The sequence below is a fragment of the Fistularia commersonii genome, chromosome 26, assembly GCF_037954325.1.
Source record: "Fistularia commersonii isolate RoL2024-O1a breed Wild chromosome 26, RoL_Fcom_v1.0, whole genome shotgun sequence".
NCBI classification, from domain to species: Eukaryota; Metazoa; Chordata; class Actinopteri; order Syngnathiformes; family Fistulariidae; genus Fistularia; species Fistularia commersonii.
Window position 1 is genome coordinate 2,912,235 of NC_141309.1, and position 19,250 is coordinate 2,931,484.

The window sequence follows — 19,250 nt, forward strand, 5'->3', positions numbered from 1 at the left end:
GACAAAGTGAGATTGAAGCAAATTGAATCTCACGGCTTGTTTGTCAACTGAAGGTCACTGGCGAGAAGCGACCGCACGCTTCTGATCGACAAAGATTTAGCTTCTTCTGATGGAGAAGAAGGACCTCGGAGGCTTTAAATAAAAATAAAAAAAATGGATTCCGAACTTTTACATGTAAACTAATCATCGGCAAAGGAAGTGCATGAATCGAATCGATAGTGTGTGTGTGTGTGTGTGTGTGTGTGTGTGCGAGTGATTGACCGCAAACCTTGGTGCGATAGTGCTTTTATATGTGTGTGTGTGCGTGTGTTTGTGTGCGGGTACATTTACAGTATACTTTTCTGCGTACGTGTGTGTGTGTATGTGTTTGTTTGTGTGCAGATATATTAGAGTATACTTTTGCGTTGGTGTGTGCGTGTGTGTTTGTGAGTGAGTGAGTGAGTGTGTGTAAACTTGTGTGCTTGAGTGCAGGTACATTTACACTATACTTTCGTGCGTGTGTGTTTGTGTGTGTTTGTGCGTGGGTACATTTACAGTATACTTTTGTGTGCATGCGTGTGTGTGTGTACGCACATGTGTGTTCGTGTGTTGGTACATTTACAGCATACTTTTGTGCACTTGTGTAGGTGTGTACTTGTGTGTTTGTGTTTGTTTGTGTGCGGTTACATTTACAGTATACTTTTGTGTGTGTGTGTGTGTGTGTGTGTACGTGTGCGTTTGTGTGCGGATACATTTACAGTATACTTTTGTGTGTGTGTGTGTGTGTGTGTGTGTGTGTGTGTACACGTGTGTTTGTGTGCGTTTATATTTACAGTATACATTTGTGTGTGTGTTTGTGTGTGTATGTGTGTACCTGTGTGTTTGTGTTTGCTTGTGTGCAGGTACATTTACAGTATACTTTGTGTGTGTGTGTGTGTGTGTGTGTGTGTGTGTGTGTGTAAGCTGATGCCTGGCCTTTTTCCCTGAAAATCAATAGAGGCTCTGTTGCCGCGGTTACAGGAAAGATCAGAGACAGGCTCCCTCCCCGCCTTAACCATCATCCCTCATCATCCACCATGAATGTGTGTGTGTGTGTGTGTGTGTGTGTGTGTGAGTGTGTGTGTGTGTGTGTGTGTGTGTCTTTGCATTTGCGCAGGCGTTGATACTCATGGCCTATGGATATGGATACGTCCGTCCCGAGGAGACGGAGGAAGAATGGGTGGGGATGAAATCTCTCTCGAGGCGCTGCCTCAACTTGGGTAAAAGGTGATCCGGTTCCAGGGAACCTTCTGGAAAACGCGCTGATGGGAACCCGCGGCCTGACGCGGAGGGCGCGGTCGCTTGACGCCGGCTTTCGAACACGAGGAGAGCCGAGCGAATCCGGGGACCTGATTCGGGCCGGCCGGGAGACAAATGAAGAACGCGGTATCGTCTTTGCGGTGGAAAATTCTAATGAGCATAAGCTCGGCGGCGGACATCTATTGCATTTTTTTAAAATTCAGGATATTTCTCGAGGCTCGCTTCTCGGCCCATCTCGGGGGATTTACACCCGAACGCTCGATAATTTAGGGCAAATGATTTGCTCGTTATAAAATGGGACTGACGGGCGGCCCGATTCCCGGACTCCATTTTGAAAAACCTCCGGTGATCCGGCGCGAGTGGAGGAAATCATAAAAACCCAAAATGCCACAAGGATGCATGAGTGTGTGTGTGTGTGTTTTGCACACCAGTGTATGCAGTGTGTGTGTGTGTGTGTGTGCCCTGTGGTACCAGCCCTGCTCTTTTGGCCTGCACGGCCACCAGCAGCTGTTCCCTTCGCTCGGATACATTCCTGGGGAGAGCCCTGGGGCAGAGCAGCTGCCGGCTCGCACCTCTCGTCGCCCCCCGGCCTTTTCTTTTACTCGGCTTCCTCTCGCCGGGCCCCCTTTCCCCCCCGACGGCCCCGCGCCATTTACGCAGTGACATTCCTTAATTTATTACCGCGCCGCACCTTCGCCCCGCAATCGGCGTCGCGCTCGTCACGTCAACATCGCAAGCGCGGCGGCCGCGCTCGGAACTTTAAACCTGCTCGGAAAACATTCGGTCACGGCCGTTTTAAGGTAATTTGCCAGAATGTGTTTTTTTTCCTGTGAATCATTTGGACTGGAAAATAATCCGGCGCAGGGGTCAGGTATCGATTTGTCTTGACGGAAGACAAATAAAGAGAAAAGTCAGAACGGGCGAACCGCGAGCGTCGGGCCGCCACCGAGCCGCCCGGGCGTCGCCTTACTCGACAACACGTCGGGGATCAAACCAGACCCGAGACGACCGTAATTACCGTTCCAGCCACTTCTGTTTCAGATTAAGGCTGCAAAAAATACTTAAGGTAGCTTTTAGCTTTCAAATATCCCCCCCTTATCCAGCCGATGCTTGTTGACGTGGCCAATTGGAGACTCCGGTTACTGGAGCCAATTTGAACCTGGGCTGCGGCGCACAATGCGTCCTATGTATCTGACCGACAGATGGCCTACAATTCACATGCTAGCGAGCCCCCCCCGCCCCAAATCAGAAATGCACACACACACACACACACAAGTTAGCACACGTGTGCGCACCCACATGCAGTCACTCAGCGTCGCACATCACATGAGGCTCATATGAAGGGAAGTGGCCCGCAGTCACGCACTCTCCTCTCATACATGCAAACACATGCTCCGGCTCACAGAGGAACCCGCGCCGGTATTCACCGTCACTCGCGCCGCTAACGGCTAACTCACGTTTTTACGAAAATCCCGCACCGTCTGGACCGTCTGCCTCAGAAGGAAAATTTCACCGTCGCGGAAACGTCACTTCGCTCGGGTCGTCCGGCAGTCGAGCTTTTTTTTTTAAAGTTTGATTTTCTCCCACATAAATCGCTTTCCCTCCCCAAAGGGATCGGCTTGTAAAAACAGGAAGTAAAGAGTCCAAAAGAGATCGAATGTTTATAGTTATTAAACAGTAAACACTTGTTTTCTGCTGACTGCAAAGAAATCCCAACCAAAACAGGAACGGTTAACTCGAGCGGGTAAACAACATTCATTTGGGATTCATCATTCGGCGCTCGGAGCGGGCGTTCCTACGGGTTGGCGGTTCCATCCGGGGGGCTCTTGGGCAAGAGTGTGTGTGTGTGTGTGTGAAGTCGCTTTGGAACCGCAAGGTGATGAAATGACTCTGTGAGTGGAGACCGTTTCTCTGGAATCGTCTCTCATCCAGCAGCAAATGACGTCTTTAGCTTTTCCATCGCCAGGAGCGTCTTTTTTTTTATTCTGCAAAGCGAAACCCTGGATCTGAAAGCAAAAATCCGCGGCAAAAATTCACGACGCTCACCAAACTGCTCTGGTTATTACGACGATAAAAATACAATCGTGAAGTCGATATCGCGCTTACAAGCGACCCTGAGGCCATGGGAATGTGGAACGTGAGCAAGATTCAGTTTCTCCAACTTATCCACGTTACTACGGATGTATATCTTAGCATCTGTTAGTTTTTGACGCACACTGAAGCGTTTTGTTTAAAACAATTAAACAACCGAAAGGAAAACAATCGTTCCGACAGGGGGAAAAAGAAAAGTTTTGGAACGGCTGGAGGGGGAATTACCAGGTGAAGAAACTGTGAATGAGAGCATAAATAGAACATATTGTAGTTGACTGACCTCCTCAAAGGGAAATACTAACATTAGCGTTTGGTCCTTTGCCTTGAAAAACGCGCATGCAGGTGTGTGTGTGTGTGTGTGTGTGTGTGTGTGTGTAAGTCTGTGTTTTTCCATGTCTGCATGTCTCTGCGTATAATGGCCCCTGTGTATTTTTAGCAAAGTATGACTGTTTTTCCTGGAAATCGCAGATGAGCGTCTCCCCTCTTCTGCCAGGAACTTCTGCCGGATTTCTCGTCGGCCAAATCTGGACCGGCGGGGTCGCCGTCGCGAAGCCGCCCGCTAAACTTAAAGACGCGCCGAAATATCGTAAAGTATCCCGCAAACGTATCATCCGTGACAATGCGAAGAAAAACCTCTCACGATTATGTGTGTAATGACAAAACAACAAACACGATTAATGTTGCATTGATCGATTGAATATCACTTTCTGTCGATTCAAGAATGAATATTATCGTTTATCAGGCATAAATCTGTATTTTTCTTTCATGTGCACCATGAGATGAGATGAGAACAACTTTATTTATCCCGAAGGAAATTGTTGTACCAGAGTTTCAAGTTAAAAAAACAAACAAAAGAAAAAACAACAAAAAAAAAACATAACAGTAATGGATAATAGTAGAAAGGAGGAAGAATAAAAAAATACAATGAAATACCATTCACACTCATTTGAATTCTGTTTTTTCCACTTCCATTCATTCATACTCTTTTTCGAGAACACTCCCGAGTACGTCATGGTCGCATTTTTTTTTTTTTTTTTATTTCATAAACCTTGGCAGCAAAAATATCTTAAGAAATCATTTGAAAAGACAACAGATCCTTTCATAGTCTAAACTTAAAGACGCGCCGAAATATCGTAAAGTATCCCGCAAACGTATCATCCGCGACCATGCGAAGAAAAACCTCTCACGATTACGTATGTAATGAAAACATCAACGCTAATTTAAACGTCCGGATTCAACTGTGATGAAACGCGTGATTATTAAATGCAAATAGGGATATATCTTCCGATTTAACGGCGGTACGGAGCAGCTGGGTTTTCACGCTCACGCCTTTGCGGCGACTGCGACCGACGCTGCCGAGCCGCAGACGCACACTCGCAGACGGACTTAATAGCACCATTAAGGAACTCTGCACGGCACTAAATGACGAAGCAAATACTTGTGGGATTCAGTCGGTAATGGCGGCTTTAAAAAGGAGAGACGCCATTAAGGAGAATTTATCCGCGTGATTCCGGGCTCGCCGAACGCCGAGGATCTCACCTCGGGGTCCCGGTTCCGGAGGTCGTAGGTCCGATCCAGAGTGTGCAGAGCGGACGCGGCCAGGTCGGCCTCCTCCAACAGAAGCTCCAAAAGCAGCACGAGTTGGTCCGAGGTCACCTGGAGAGAGGGAGAGCGGGAAAGAAACCAAACGAGATTAATATTTGAAAAACAATTGGACGCCGAGCGCGCAGACGTTACATCATCCCGTAATAACACGCCGATCCGTGGGTATTCATTACGGCCGCCGACAAACTCCCGTCAAGCCGGGCAGAATTATGCGTATTACGCAGTGTGTGGGATCCGCCGCGGAGACATTTACATTTATTTTTATTATCCGGAAGTTTCATTTTCCCGGTGCCGGGGAAAATGACATCAGCGTCCGTCGGCCGACGCAGACGTTCAGACGCAGCGGAACAATAAAAAGTACGCGGAAGTCGTAATTAAATAACTATGGTAAACGCGGTGAATCTCCAGCAACTCGGAAATATATGACGGGCAGGATGGATGGAGGTCGCCGTGGAGACGAAGGAAAGTGAAACTAAGCGGCGGAAACAAAGCGAAGGAAGCTGCCGCTCGGGGACACGGGGGCGTAAATAAGAAAAACACGTCTACGGAGCGTTCGTCGCTTTGTAGGTCGCGAAGCGGCGACGAAGCCCCGGCCCAAACCGGCGTCTGGCGTTTCTCAAAATGAGGGAAAAGTTTCCCGTAACGGGACCTCATTGTGGCTTCCGAACGGCGCCCGATCGCCGCCGCTCTGAGATAAAGTCGAAGGCGACGGCCCTGTTTTTTGTTTTTTTTCCTGTGATGACTAACACCTTCAGGGACGGCCAGAACTCAGCGGTGAATTTACACAATTATTCTGCGGATGGATGCGGGACGCGATTGGAGAGAGTGACTTTCTCCTCGGGGGAGAGCCGTGCCCAGCCTTGCCCGCCTCTCCGCCGGTTAAAACCAAACCTCCCCCTCCTCCCGCAGGTCCCAGACCGGGATGCAATTAATGGCCGGGGGGGCCCGTGGAGAATAATGTGAAAATAGGTACGAAGAGTGTTTCGGTGTGACGGTGGCGAGTAATACAATGAGGGGAGACGGGAAGAGGAAAGAGGCGAACCCCTACGTTCAGGTAAACACGCTCCGTAAGTGGCTGCGTGTGAGCAACTTATATTTTATCAAATTTCTATTTAAAGTGGCCGCTCGGGTGCCGCCGGGAATACCTGACCCCCGAATCGAGAAGCGTTCCCCGAGAAAAAGGCATCGCGGCGACCGGCGCTGGCAGAGCGTCAAATCAAACACGTCATCCAATCTCGCTGCGCAAACACGCGTCGATGAGCGTCTAATTCCGTGGCGAATCCGATATCCGCTCCATTTCGTGAGGGTCGAGCGCTTTCTGGAGCGCCGTCTCTGGATTCTGGAGGTTTTCTTTCGGGGCCCACCCGTGATCCCGCTCTTTGAAAAATGAGGAGGCCGTAGCAATAAAGTACTCCTCTTACACACACACACACACACACACACACACTGGTGAATCTCTGCGTGCCAACTGCGAGGTCCTGTTGTGCCTCCGCGTTGTCATGGCGCCGATCGATATGTCTGCACTTTGTCCAAAACAGATTCCTGATCAATGACGGCGCATTTCGAAAGGATCCATAGCGCTACGTCGTTACGCAAATATATTCGCGGACGGGAACGTGACGGCGCGCCGTTTTCACACCCGGCGCCTCCGCAGCGGACAGGCCGTCGATAGCGACCACAAACCAACACACACACACACACACACACGCTATAACGCTGCAATTACTTTAGAGCTATTTTGAGACGTTTTAATTTCTTTACCAGAAAAAAAAAAAGTTTTTTTTAAATTATGATTTTTATCATTCTGAAAAATCATTTTATCGACAATGATGAATATCATTTTCGTGTAATTTTTTCCTGCTAAATTATTCATTATGAGTTGTTTTTTTTTTATTTTAATTCACAGGCCTGAAGTGGAACATTTCAATTAACTTTGGTAGGATTTGTCTCTGAATCCTTTTCCAGCAGCCGGCAATTTAACCAATCTAATGCTCAGCACTTTGGATCTCTATCCTGTGTGTTCGGGTCGGTCCAGACACACTCCACATTGACCGGCGCCGTCATCTTCAATTAAAACGCTTAATTCCGAACCCGGCTACGGTTTGAAGACAATTAAAGGAAATGCAAATGAGTTTAAACTACATGCATGAAAACAAAGTAATCGAATAACACGAGCAATATAAGTTTACAAGTTGTGTGTGTGTGTGTGTGTGTGTGTGTGTGTGTGTGTGTGTGTGTGTGTTTGTGTGTGTGTGTGTGTGTGTGTGTGTGTGTGTGTGTGTGAGAAAGAGAGAAAGTGAGAGTGACAGAGGGTGAGAGAGAGTGCAATTACAGTGGAAAAGGTGAACTGCATGGCTGAGTACTCCCTTATTAATGGATAGCCTGAAGAATGGCACACAAACCCTTGTACAGACAGACACACACACACACACACACACACACACACACACACACACACACACCAGAGTACATGACCAGGTCATGGGTAACTCTAACAATAGTCCTTAATCGTACAGTGCTGAAAGCACTTTACCACTATAGGGGGGAGTGTATCCCTTTCTATTCTCAAGGATTCATGGGAAATGAGCAGCACACACACACACACACACAAACACACACACATTTGAACTCGAACAATACAGTTTGTCCACAAGATATAAGCATTTCATTCCCATACAGTTCATCTGAGCTGAAGAATGCCAGTTATAGAAAAAGAAAAAAGTCTGTTAAACATTTTTAGGATTCCCTTTCATGTAGACATAACACACACACACACACACACACACACACACACTAAACAAAGTAACGTGAACGCCTCCAAATGCCGGCAGCAATCAGTCGCCGCGGGTCATTCCGGATGCACCTCCGGCAAAGGCCTCTGGGAAATTATCCCCGCAGACTTCCTCCGGTCGCACACCGACCTCTGACCCCCCGCACACAACAAGGACACACACTTTGCATCGGAGGCCGACAAATCAATGACGCGAGCAAACACAGGAAGCAACGTCTGCCGTAAACTATACATGAACATAGTTTGCTTGCTTGTGAGTGTGTGTGTGTGTGTGTACCGAAGGAGTCAGACAGCAGGAAGCCGCAGCATATTTTCCTGTTTGTATTCATTTGAATTGAGGATAAACAACAATTAGCATGTTTTTGCTCCATAAAGTGTTACCGTGGATCAAAAAAAAACGAAGAGAAGCCCTTTCAGGAGCGGGACAGGAGCCCAAACACTCGATGCCAAATGGTCTGTCTGATAAATCTGCAGGTCTGCTGAGTCACTGCCGCGTCCCTCCCTTCGAGACGCTGAACGATGTAAATGGGTTACTCGAATGTAAAAAAAAAAAAAAAAAAAAAAATCCCACTGTGTATCGCCGGGGTCGGTATCGCCATGGCAACAGCAGAGCATCCTTTTTTTTTTTTTTTTTTTTTTTTTTTTATTAAACGTGTAGATGGGATTGGGTCCAAAATCTTTTTCCATTTTCTTTGTCCATCACTCTCCAAACAGCTTATCATCTTCTTTAAGCTTCTGAACCCCTTTTATTCCCCGGCCGTCTCCCATCGCGGCTCGGCGGGAGGCCGGAAAACTTCACGGCGTTCTCCCCCTCGCGCGCAAATTGGCGACAGACGATTCATCGACGGCGGTGGGGGACAAAACTACGGCGAAGTGTCTGTAATTTTTTCGCAGGAAAAGCCACGACGGCGTGCGGCGAGCACAAAAACGACCCTTGATTTTCCCGTCCCCGTTTCCCGCGTTACGGGTTTCGGACGTTTACTCGACGTGCGTGTCGTCTGCGGCGCCGTGAGAAATGACAAACAAAGCGATAAAATGAGTCTAAAGGAAAAGGCGGAGATGGTGAGAGGTTTTTAAACGTGTCACAGATGAGCAAACCGGTCGGTTCCGATATCTGGTTTTCACCGCACCGGTGTTGGAAAGCTTTTATGATTTTAAGGAAACAATTTGACTTTTTGTGAATGATTGTGCGTCTCTATGTGACGTGTGAATAAGTGAATAAATTGCTGTATGTTTACATGTTTGGTGTGAATAAGAGAATGAATGCTTGTATGTCTCTGTGACGAGTAAGTGAATACATGTTTCGTCTATATATGACGTGAATGAGAGGGTGAATGTGTGATTGAAAGGCTTTATGTTTACATGTTTGTGTGAATGAGTGAATAAATGACATGGATGATTAAATAAATGGTTGTATGTTTACGTTTTGTGTGAATGAGAGGATGAATGCTGCCTTGTCTCTATATAATGTGTGAATGAGTGAATAAAGGGTTCTGTGTCACTAAATGATGTGTGAATGAGCGGGTGAATGCTTGCATGTCAAAACGACATGGGCAAGAGAACGAATAAATGCCACACGCGTGAATGAAAGAGTGAATGCTCGTCTGTCTCTGTGATGTGTGAATGAGTGAATACATTTTTTGTCTATATATGACATGTGAATGAGGGTGTGAAAGCTTGTATGTCTCTATATGACGTGTGAATGAGTGAATAAATGGTTTCGTATTTGACGTGTGAAGGACGGAGTGAATGCTTTTATGTCTCTGTGACGTGTGAATGAGTGAATAAATAGTTCTTTATCTATACGTGACATGTGAATGAGTGATTGCATGGCTATATATCTCTATTTTCTGAGAATGTCTGTGTCTCCATATGACGTGTGAATGAGGGAATGAATGGTTTCGTATATGATGTGTGAATGAGAGGGTGAACGCTTGTGTATCTCCATATTTTGTGTGAATTGCAGAGTGAATGGTTGTGTTTCTACATGACGCGTGAATGAGAAAGCGAATGCTTGCATGTCAATACGACATGCGCAAGAGAACGAATAAATGTCTCACACGTGTGAATGAGGGAGTGAATGCTTGTATGTCTCTATATGACGTGTGAATGAGTGAGTGAATAAATAGTTGTTTATCTATATGTGACATGTGAATGAGTGATTGAATGGCTATATATATATATCTCCATATTTAATGTGAATGGTCGTGTCTCCATATGACATGTGAATGAGTGAATGAATTGTTTTGTATATGATGTGTGAATGAGTGAATGAATTGTTTTGTATATGATGTGTGAATGAGAGGGTGAACGCTTGTATATCTCCATATTTTGTGTGAATTGCAGAGTGAATGGTTGCGTGTCTACATGACGCGTGAATGAGAAAGCGAATGCTTTATATTTTGTGTAAATGAGAGGATGAATGCTCCACATGACGTGAGAATGAGAGAATAAATGGCCGTATGTTTACATGTTTTTTGCGAATGCTTGTATGTTTCTATATAACGTGAACGGGAGAGTGAATGGTTAATTGTCTGACGTGCGAATGAAAGGGTGAACGGTTGTATTTCTTTATATTTTGTGTGAATGACAGGATGACCGGTTGTTTGTCTTCATGTTTTGTGTGAACGGTTGTGCGTCTCTACATGTGGCCTTGTGATTGAGTGCAGGATAAGCGGCGCAGATGAAAAGACGAATGATTCGACTTTGAACCCGGGGCAGATTGTTACGACAACTGGAGAAATTGTAAATCGCTTGAGAAGAAGTCATAAATGGAAAAAAAAAAAAAGAAGAAGAAGAAGAGTGGGACAGACAAAAAAAAAAAAAAAAAGGTCACGCGCTGGTGGGAAAGATGGAGAGTCAAAAGGAAAAAAAAAAAAAAATGGAGGGGCGTGTAAAAAGAAAAAAAAAAAAAAGTCAACGATTGAACAAACTGACCATAAAATCCATATAATGACTCCAAAGAACATAAGAGGACCTCTCTGGATGCCCTTGGCACCTTTCAAAGGAACACAGAGGTGTTGCTAATGCTTTTCTTTCCTCCTCCACCTCCTTCCACCACTCCGTCTCTCACTCCCCCCTCCTAGCGCTGGGAAGAGTGTAGTGCTTGTTCAGTCATACTGCATTATGGGGGCTGGAGACATTGAATAACTGTGACATTATAAAACCAAACTGTGATTTCTGAGAGGCCATTCAGTCGTGTGTGTGCGCGCGCGCGCGCGTGTGTGCGTTCGATGTCATTCAGGCGCTTGGCTGCCTTTTATTTCTGTCTGACCGCAGGCTCATAAAAACACATTCTGGCACCGGCAGCGAAAGGCCTGAGCCGACGCCTCAGGTACTAAGGTTTCACTCTTTCTCTCCCTCGCGTCCCTCCTTCTGTCTGTATCTCTTTGGCCGTCACGCCTCCTACCCTTCACGTGCACGCTCCCCTTTCTCCCCGTCGGATTAAAAACCACCCCGCAGCCCGTTGGTTTTTATCCGCGCTTATTTTACTCTTAATTTAAGGCCCCGAACATTTATCTGCCGCGATTGCGGGGGCCACGCCCGGGCCGGCGAGCAGCTGCCGCTCGCCTCCGAAGCTACGACGCGGCATCGCGAAGAGTTACACTTTTTAATTAGCCTGTAAGTGCCGCGCGCAGCTGCACCGAAATATAAATGCGCGGAGAAACGCGGCAGATGGTTTGGGATAAAACCCGCCCCCCGAAAAATTAAAAAATAAGGAGGAAATTATTTTAGTGTTCAAGATGAAGAGCCGGGGGGAAATAGATGGAATTTTTTTTTTTTTTTTTTTTTAGAACCTAGCAGTTAGCCAACTAGCTCGCGGAGCCTTTTTTCAAAATCAGTCGTTGATGGCGTGGTCTCTCGGTAGAGGCCCTTGTTGTTGTGTCGTTGCCGCGACGACAAGCCGAGACGCCGCCGTGGGCGTAGAAGGTCCGCCGAAAAGCGTGGCTCAGCTTCGCCGCCGTCCTTTCGGACGGACGCGTTCCACGCCGGAGAAGCTCCGCCGGGATTGGCTCCGTTTTTAAATGCCGGGAAATGAGCGGACCGTTCGTCGGGGACAGCTACCTCCGAGCTTAAGGATGTCCGAGATTAAAAAAGTTACGGAAAATTTCTTATTTTAACTCCATAAAGTGGCCACTCGAGTCCAATTTCCACCTTTTCTGTCTCATTCCGGGGAAATATACAGCTAGACAATTCACACTAATGTAGAATTATTAGTTTTACTACTTTCCTTGTAATGAAAATGATGGTGATATTTAAATTAGCAGAGCAGACTTTTAACCAGACGCCCATTTTTGCTTGCTGAAGCATGTGTGGGAGAATTTAATAAAAAACAAAAAAAAAAAATAATAATAATGAAATAAAAATTCAGCAGCAATGACAGCAAGCTATAAATATAAAACTTATAAATATGGTAAGTGGCCACATGAAAATATATTCATACTGCGTGAGTGTGTGTGTGTGTGTGTGTGTGGCTTCACATGCACCAAAAACACACCGCGAAAGGGTTTGCTGACATCACGGGTTTGTAAAACCAATTTCGGGTAATGTAGTCAGAGCCCACGGTAATACAAATACGCGCGGTGGAGACGGAGACATGTGATCCGCCCGTCACGTGGCGTCCTTCCTACCGCCGCTGTCGTCGACTCGAATTATGTCACACCTGTCTCTGCGGCGGCGGCGGCGGCGGCGATGATCTCACAGATAGCTCCGGCCGCAGACTGATGACTCCGACGATGACCTAGAGGCGGCCGCGATCTAATCGTCGCTGGGATTCGCCCTCCGTTTATAATTTAATTTAGCTTTAGCTACAGATTGGGAGAAAGGAATAGAAGCGGGTCGGGGGGAGGGGGGCTGTAAATTCGAGGCCTAATCTGGAATCATAACATAATATTAAGGGAATCAGACGGCGTGAGACAGGAGAGCTCCTCTAATCGCCAAAACACGAGCATCGGCGGCGGTTCGGGTGTCAGGAATGTTCCCTCGCATCAACATCGGGATGACGGGGAACAAATATTCCGTCTGGCAGACGCGGACGGATTCCATTCATACATTATCCCGGCGTGTGTTTGTTCGTGCGATCATCTGATCTTTTTCTACGAAGCCGCGGCGGTTTTGGTCGGTAGTTCCCTCCCCGAGATCCTTCTCCCTTCAAGTATCGCCGTTTAGACGCAGCCGGGGGGTCGCGGCGGGGTCACCAGTCAGGGGGTTAAGTTAAGAAAGCATCCATCGGGCCTCGCCGTGGGGAGGACTTCTTACTCCGAGGGGAAATCAATCAGTCAAACACATACACATGTGCAAACAAGTACTTCAAGTGTGTGTTTCCCTGGAAGACACGTGCTCTTACTTTGAGCACGCGGCGGCTCATCGCGCTCGGCCCTTCCTTTGTGTTTCCTCGACGTTAAAACGACACCCTCCCGTGATCTGGCCCCGGCCGCCGAGGCAATTAGCTTGATTCCGCTCCTCCTCGTAACTCTTGCCGCCTCACGCGCAAACACCTCCGTAAACACTGGACGTTTGATGAATCGCTGGCGCGGCTCTGCTTTTCATGCCATCTAAAAAAAAAACGGCGAAGCTCCCTCTCTCTTTCGCCTCCCGGTCATTAACGCTTCCTCTCTTCTCGGCTCATTGTTCCCTTATTGACGGAGCTGCAAACAACTCCTCTGCGGCCGACGTGACCCCCGACGGTCCTGTCATTTCTCGCCCCCGAATCGGACGCTTCCTGTTTTTTTTTTGTGCGATGTTTGATGTCTTTTTCACCCGCCAGGTGTGGCAACCCCCCCCACTTCGATTCGTCCGGCCTCCATGCAGGCGCCCCGATGATCCCGCCGGAGTCACGGATCGGGCCGAGGTCGCCGCCACGGCGTTGCCTTTGAAAAAGAGTGGGGTCTTTGAAACGCCGCTGGAACAAAAGGGCGGCTGTTTGCCGAGTCGGAGACGAACGCGTCCGTGCAAACGCTGACACGGCCGAACATCTGGAAGTCAGCTCAGACAAAGAGAGCGGACGAGAACAGAGTCGGGTTTGTTTGCGCATTTACTCCGACGGGGGTGACGGATTTTGGGATAGCCGCGCTCGCCCGGACCGGGAGTTTTGAAACTCGCCGACGAGCCGCGATAGCGCACGATGTAAATTCGGAATCCGTCCGAAAAACGAGTCGCCGGTCGTCTTCCCCCTCGCCGGATCCGTAAACACGCTATCGGTTTCTTAACGGGAAAAAAACGAATTCAAGATCAGAATTCTCACGTCCTTCCTTTATCTCGATATTTCGCCAACGACCGGTTTCCTCGCGGCGCTGCATATTTTTTTTCCCTCTGTGATCCTCTTCCTGCCAAGAACCAAATTCTGAGGAAATACGATAATCTAAATCCAGACCGAATCCGTCATACTGACAGTCGGTGTGGCTTTGACTCCCCCGGACCCCCACCCTTAGACAACACAATCGGTTATCTCACAAATGCTTTACTGTCCAACCCCTTAACACATAAGGTACTTAACTTTGAAATGTGACTAAGGCTGAAAATAGCAAAGCGGCCAGATTTAATTTCCTCGTGTCATTTGTTCTGGCCCGGTCCTCTGAGGGGAAGATCGGCCCGGGAGTCGCGGTCGAATACCATCCCCTAGGAGGGGAAAAAAACAAAAACAAAACAAAAAAAAAGACAAAACCCGAAACCCACCGGCTGCTAGACAGTTGTTTGGGGTTGTAGATAAATATTTTCGGTGGCGAGTGCTGCTCTTAATTACTATAATAACCGGGGTTAATAGGGCACAGATACACGCAAGCACACAGGCATATGGAGGATTTAAAAACAAAACAAAAACAAAAAAAAAAATGCCTTTGTCGTCTCGTGCAAATCAATGTTGGCAATTTGATCCGGACATTTTGAGGCAATTACAGCGCTAAATGTCAGCGCGCGCACAAACGCGCTCACGCACAGACGCACAAAAAAAAAAAAAGGAAAAAACAGATCACCCGTTTGGTCGGAAGACACCGATACTTAGGGGATGAAAAAAAAAAAACAAACACGGACCCGCCGTGACCTCCAGCTCGGAGCGATAGCACCTACCGCTGATGAAAGATAGGGGAGATGAGATAGAGCGGTGGAACGGAGGGGGGGGGAGGGGGGGTGGAGGCGACGGGGGGATAGGATGACTCTGGCGGAGAGAGGGAGTGGCAGAAAGAGAAAACATAGAAAGAGGAGACAGCAGGAAGACACTAACATAGCCAGAACCATTAAACAGAAAGGTCATGTTCAGAGAGAGACTATGGATTCCCAGTGTGTCTGTGTTTTCTGCAGCAGTGTCAGGATGCTGCACACATAATGGCAGATATCTTTGATGTTCCGTCTTTGTGTGTGTGTGTGTGTGTGTGTGTGTGTGCACGCAAAATAGCCTCGTCCGAGTTAGAGCGGTCTGAGCTGACAGAGATATGTAGAATTGACTAAACATGGATACCTGCAGCACAGACAAAACGCAAACACCGTTGCGCAGCCACATACGCCCACGCGCACACACACACACACACATGCAAAAATAAGAATCAGGTAGACGACACCAGAGTGTGGAAGAAGAAAAAAATATACACGAAGAGACACCGATGAAAAAACAGATGGAAAGAAAAAAAAAAAAAAAAACTCTGCAAAACTTGTTTATTTTGCATGCGATCCGGTCTCTCCCGAAGAAGACAATCCTTTTGTGTATTTGCTATGACAACACCGCATTCAGCTTAGCATCACATGATATCCCAGACTGGGGGGGGGGGTTCGGGGGCCGAGGCTGTCGCCGGCAGCGAGGCTGCTGGCGGCGGCTCGATGTTTTTTACATGAGTCTGTCTGACTGTCTAGATTACAGCAGATTCTGCAAAGATTAAGACGCCCCGCGTCCGCCATCCGCTCCCAAGTGTGGCGAACGCCAAAAAAAAAAAAATGGCAGATTAGTCCGCAGGGGGAGTCCTGAGTGCCCGCTTTCACTCAGGGGTGTATTTTGGTTACGTTCTGGACAAACTCCTGATAAACCCATTTGAAAGGTCAGCGCTCGTGCCCTTTAAAAGGCAGGTGCTCGGCCGACGCGCGGAAAGGGACGCAAAGTGTAAATCCGAGCGGCGTCCAGCGACGCCTCCTGGACTTTGACGTCGTCCGAGACCGGCGGGATTTGTCTTGGATAAACACCGCGGGAGATAGCTTTGCACACAGGAATCTGACCACGCCTCGTTTTCAGACAAACACACCCTAGGAATGCGGAGACGGCGCAGGTGTTTTTTGTTTTTTTGTTTTCTTAAGGGGGGGGGGGGGAGCGGGAGCGGAGTGGAAATTTATGAATGACCGCGTCGGATGAACCGGTGCCATCAGCTCGCGGTGCGTTTGAGGACAATGTATGTCTTTTCCTTCTGCACTTTAGTGTTCGTCAGGAAAAGGCATTTGTGTTAAAACACACAATTCATTTCAGCGGGACGGGAAGGTCTCGCACCTTCTGACTGAAAAGTCAGACGCGCTTTTTTTTTTTTCTGCGTATCCCTCGATTGACGCGCCGCCTGGCGTGTTTACCGCTGTCGTCGGCGTCGGCTCTCGCTCGCGTTTAATTCCGCTTGACTCTTTCGGGCTTCTCTCGTTAATCTCGGTTGTCTCCGCCATTTCCTCTGTGATCCCTCTGCTAAGTCGCGGTTGCATTTGTTTGCTCAAAATGAAGTATCGGGTTCTGGGAGATCCGGCCCGGCGCCTGCTGTTTGTGCGCACGGGTCCACCTGTCTGCTGTTCACTTTAACAGGCAGCGTGTTTTTTTTTTTTTAAAGAGGGGAGGGAAAAAAAAAAAACACGTCCGCTTTTGGGACGGAAATGCGCTCACGAGGCATGAACGCAGCTGCGATTCTCCACGAGCGGAGGAGAGGGATCGCGCGCCGAAGCCGGTTATGACTTTCACGCGTCGATTTTTTTTTTACTTTTTCCGAACCGTCTTCGCGCGGTCGCGGCTGGCGGCGGACATTATCGCTGCCACGCATGCACGAGTGCGTGTTTCTTACATGGCTAATTGCATTAGGGCTGTTGGAGGGCCCCGTCGGCTCCCTGGTCATTACCGGGAAAAGACAGATGTTTAGGCACTTAGCGCGCCGCAGGAACACTCGCGCGCGGAAATACACACAAAAACAATATCGGGTGCGCATGAGGCGACACCTAAATAGGGCTTTATGAGAACCAGTGTTGATATATTTCCGACCGCTAAAATACCCGCCCGCTTTTACGGCCGTCCCTAATATAGAACATGACTCGAAAGAATATCTGGCTTAAGCGTCGCTGTACTTAACATTTTGACCTCCGCGCTAGAACGTATTTTATAGCGACGCGTAATGCCCTAAAATTTGTCTTCTGATTGACTCTGCGATAAAAAAGAATCCGCGTATTCGCCGCCGGCGGCTCGGCTCGGCTCGGCGGCCTGCGTTCTCTCCGTTTAGCCCCTGATGTGTATTCCATGTGTGCTGGAAAGACAAACACAGCTGCACTTTAATGACACTTTAATGCTTCTGGGATCGGGAATGCATGCGAAAATGCGTATACGTCCGTGCGCGCCGGTGCACGTGTGTGTGTGTCATAGGTCGTCCGCGGCCGGATGGACCCTCTGACCGCTAGCGAGAGGACCGCTTGCGGTGCTAACGGCTTTTAGGATCACTCCTCAAACCCTGCGCTCTTTGTGTTGCGCGCACGCGTGCCTCTTAAAGTCGCAAAGCCCGAAGCGGAATTTCCGAGCAGCTAATTCTGTCGTGAAAGGCCTCGCGTCATAAACCCCGGCCCGGTGATGTCTTTATAACCTCCCGCCGTATATCGACCCATTCACAAACATGCATGCATACATGCACAATATTCACTGGAGCGGGCAGGCGGACCGCGGGGAGTCCCCGGCCGAGATGAGACGGGCCGTGAGCTTCAAATGACCCCAAAAACACCAGAGCTGCTGCTGAGTGATAAATGAGACAAATACACAGTGGCATTCTCCCGCTCACATCTTCTGTCTCGCTCTCCCTCATTAGCACAGCACAAATAGAACCGTCTCCTGTTTCCTTTCCTTCCATCTCTTCACATAAATCTTTCCATCTCCGACTCGGGCGCCGCTTATGAATTTAAATGCTCCCGCATATCGCCCCTCTCTTTCGAACGTATGGTTTTCAAAACAAAGGTTTCCGCAGCGTTTAGCGTCCACGTGCTAAAAGGCTACCGGGGATATTAATCTGAGACGCTTCGACTCGATTTTTTTTCTTGCGCTTTTAGACAGCTGCCCTTTAAAGAAAGCCTCTTTTCATTGGCAGATTTCCTTTTGGATGCGATCGTGCCGGCTTTATCTTGGATACCAGAGAGTATATTTTGGGAAAAGGCCCCACCGGAGGGCCGAGATGTCGTATTGGCGGGTCCCGTCGGTTCAGCAACTTGTTGATGCAAAGCCAGAGGGAGAAACGGCCGAATCAAGCGGTGCTTGTTTGCCTCTTGATTCCCACACAGCCCGTTCTTCCCGGTCAGCACTTCTCACGATAAATACTGCAGAAAATGACAAAGCCGCAGAGATACTTTTATCGATCTGTTGTTTCATTGTCGCTTCGTTGTCTCGCTAAATGCCCCGGACTCAAACCCTGGCCTCCGTGATTCACTCCTGCGCTTTCATTCTTTATTCCTCAGGCTTTTGTGCGTTTAAATCTTCAGGAATGTTTCTTTTTTTTTCCACTTTCCAAAGAACTGGAGAAATCAATGGCGTAGTGGCGGCACGTGTTTCCCAAAACATGTAGCCGTTGAAAAGCCTCGCAGACCCTTTTTTTTTTTTTTTTTCCTCCTGACAGTCAAATTGCTCTTATATTTATAGTCAGGACTCGAGAAGGGAGAACCTGCCCTTCGGGTTCGCTCCGACCCGTTCCGGGACGCCGTCGATTTTTAGGTCTGCAAATCAGCCGCGCTCAAGACGCCTCGGTCAAACCCGCCGAGCAGGGCGGAGAGAGGAAAAGCTGCGGCGGGGAAAATGACCACAGCGCCAAATGGAAACTGGCAGGGACTCTTGGGTTCCCTTCAAGTCCTGTAAGAGTCCAGGACTTGGGTTTGTAAAAATATAAACCGACTAATACGCAGCGATCCGCAAAGGGCGGCGCGGCGGTCGGCGCTTCCGCCTCACAGCGAGTTGCCTCCCGGTTCTATTCGGACCGGCGGTTTCCGGGACGGAAACGGGACGCCCTCGACTGCCCAGGTGTGGGAACGAGAGGGCGAAGGAACGGATGCCTTCGCGTCGACGACCCGACGAAAATGGATATTTTTGATGCTGGAGAGCGAAAAACGCTTCCAACTTTTCAACCGGGACATTTGGATGGCGGACGGACGGGTAAACACATTCTATTTATATCAACAGACGTTGCCACGGTGACCTTGACCTTCATCGTGATTAGCGCAGAGGAAATGGGAGTACCAGACACGTGCGGCGTATCGCTACGGATATTCTTCTCGGGTGAGGTGATCGGAGAGC

The 19,250-nt window shown here is 48.4% G+C and overlaps 1 protein-coding gene across 1 annotated transcript in view; it reads right to left on the minus strand.

Annotated features, from left to right (window-relative positions):
• aopep (aminopeptidase O (putative)) overlaps positions 1–19,250 on the minus strand; it is a 78,106-nt gene that overhangs the window by 12,374 nt on the left and 46,482 nt on the right. Inside the window, exon 15 of the mRNA XM_086174043.1 lies at positions 4,909–5,025. Coding sequence (XP_086030169.1) covers positions 4,909–5,025 — 117 coding nt within the window. The remainder of the gene's footprint in view (positions 1–4,908; positions 5,026–19,250) is intronic.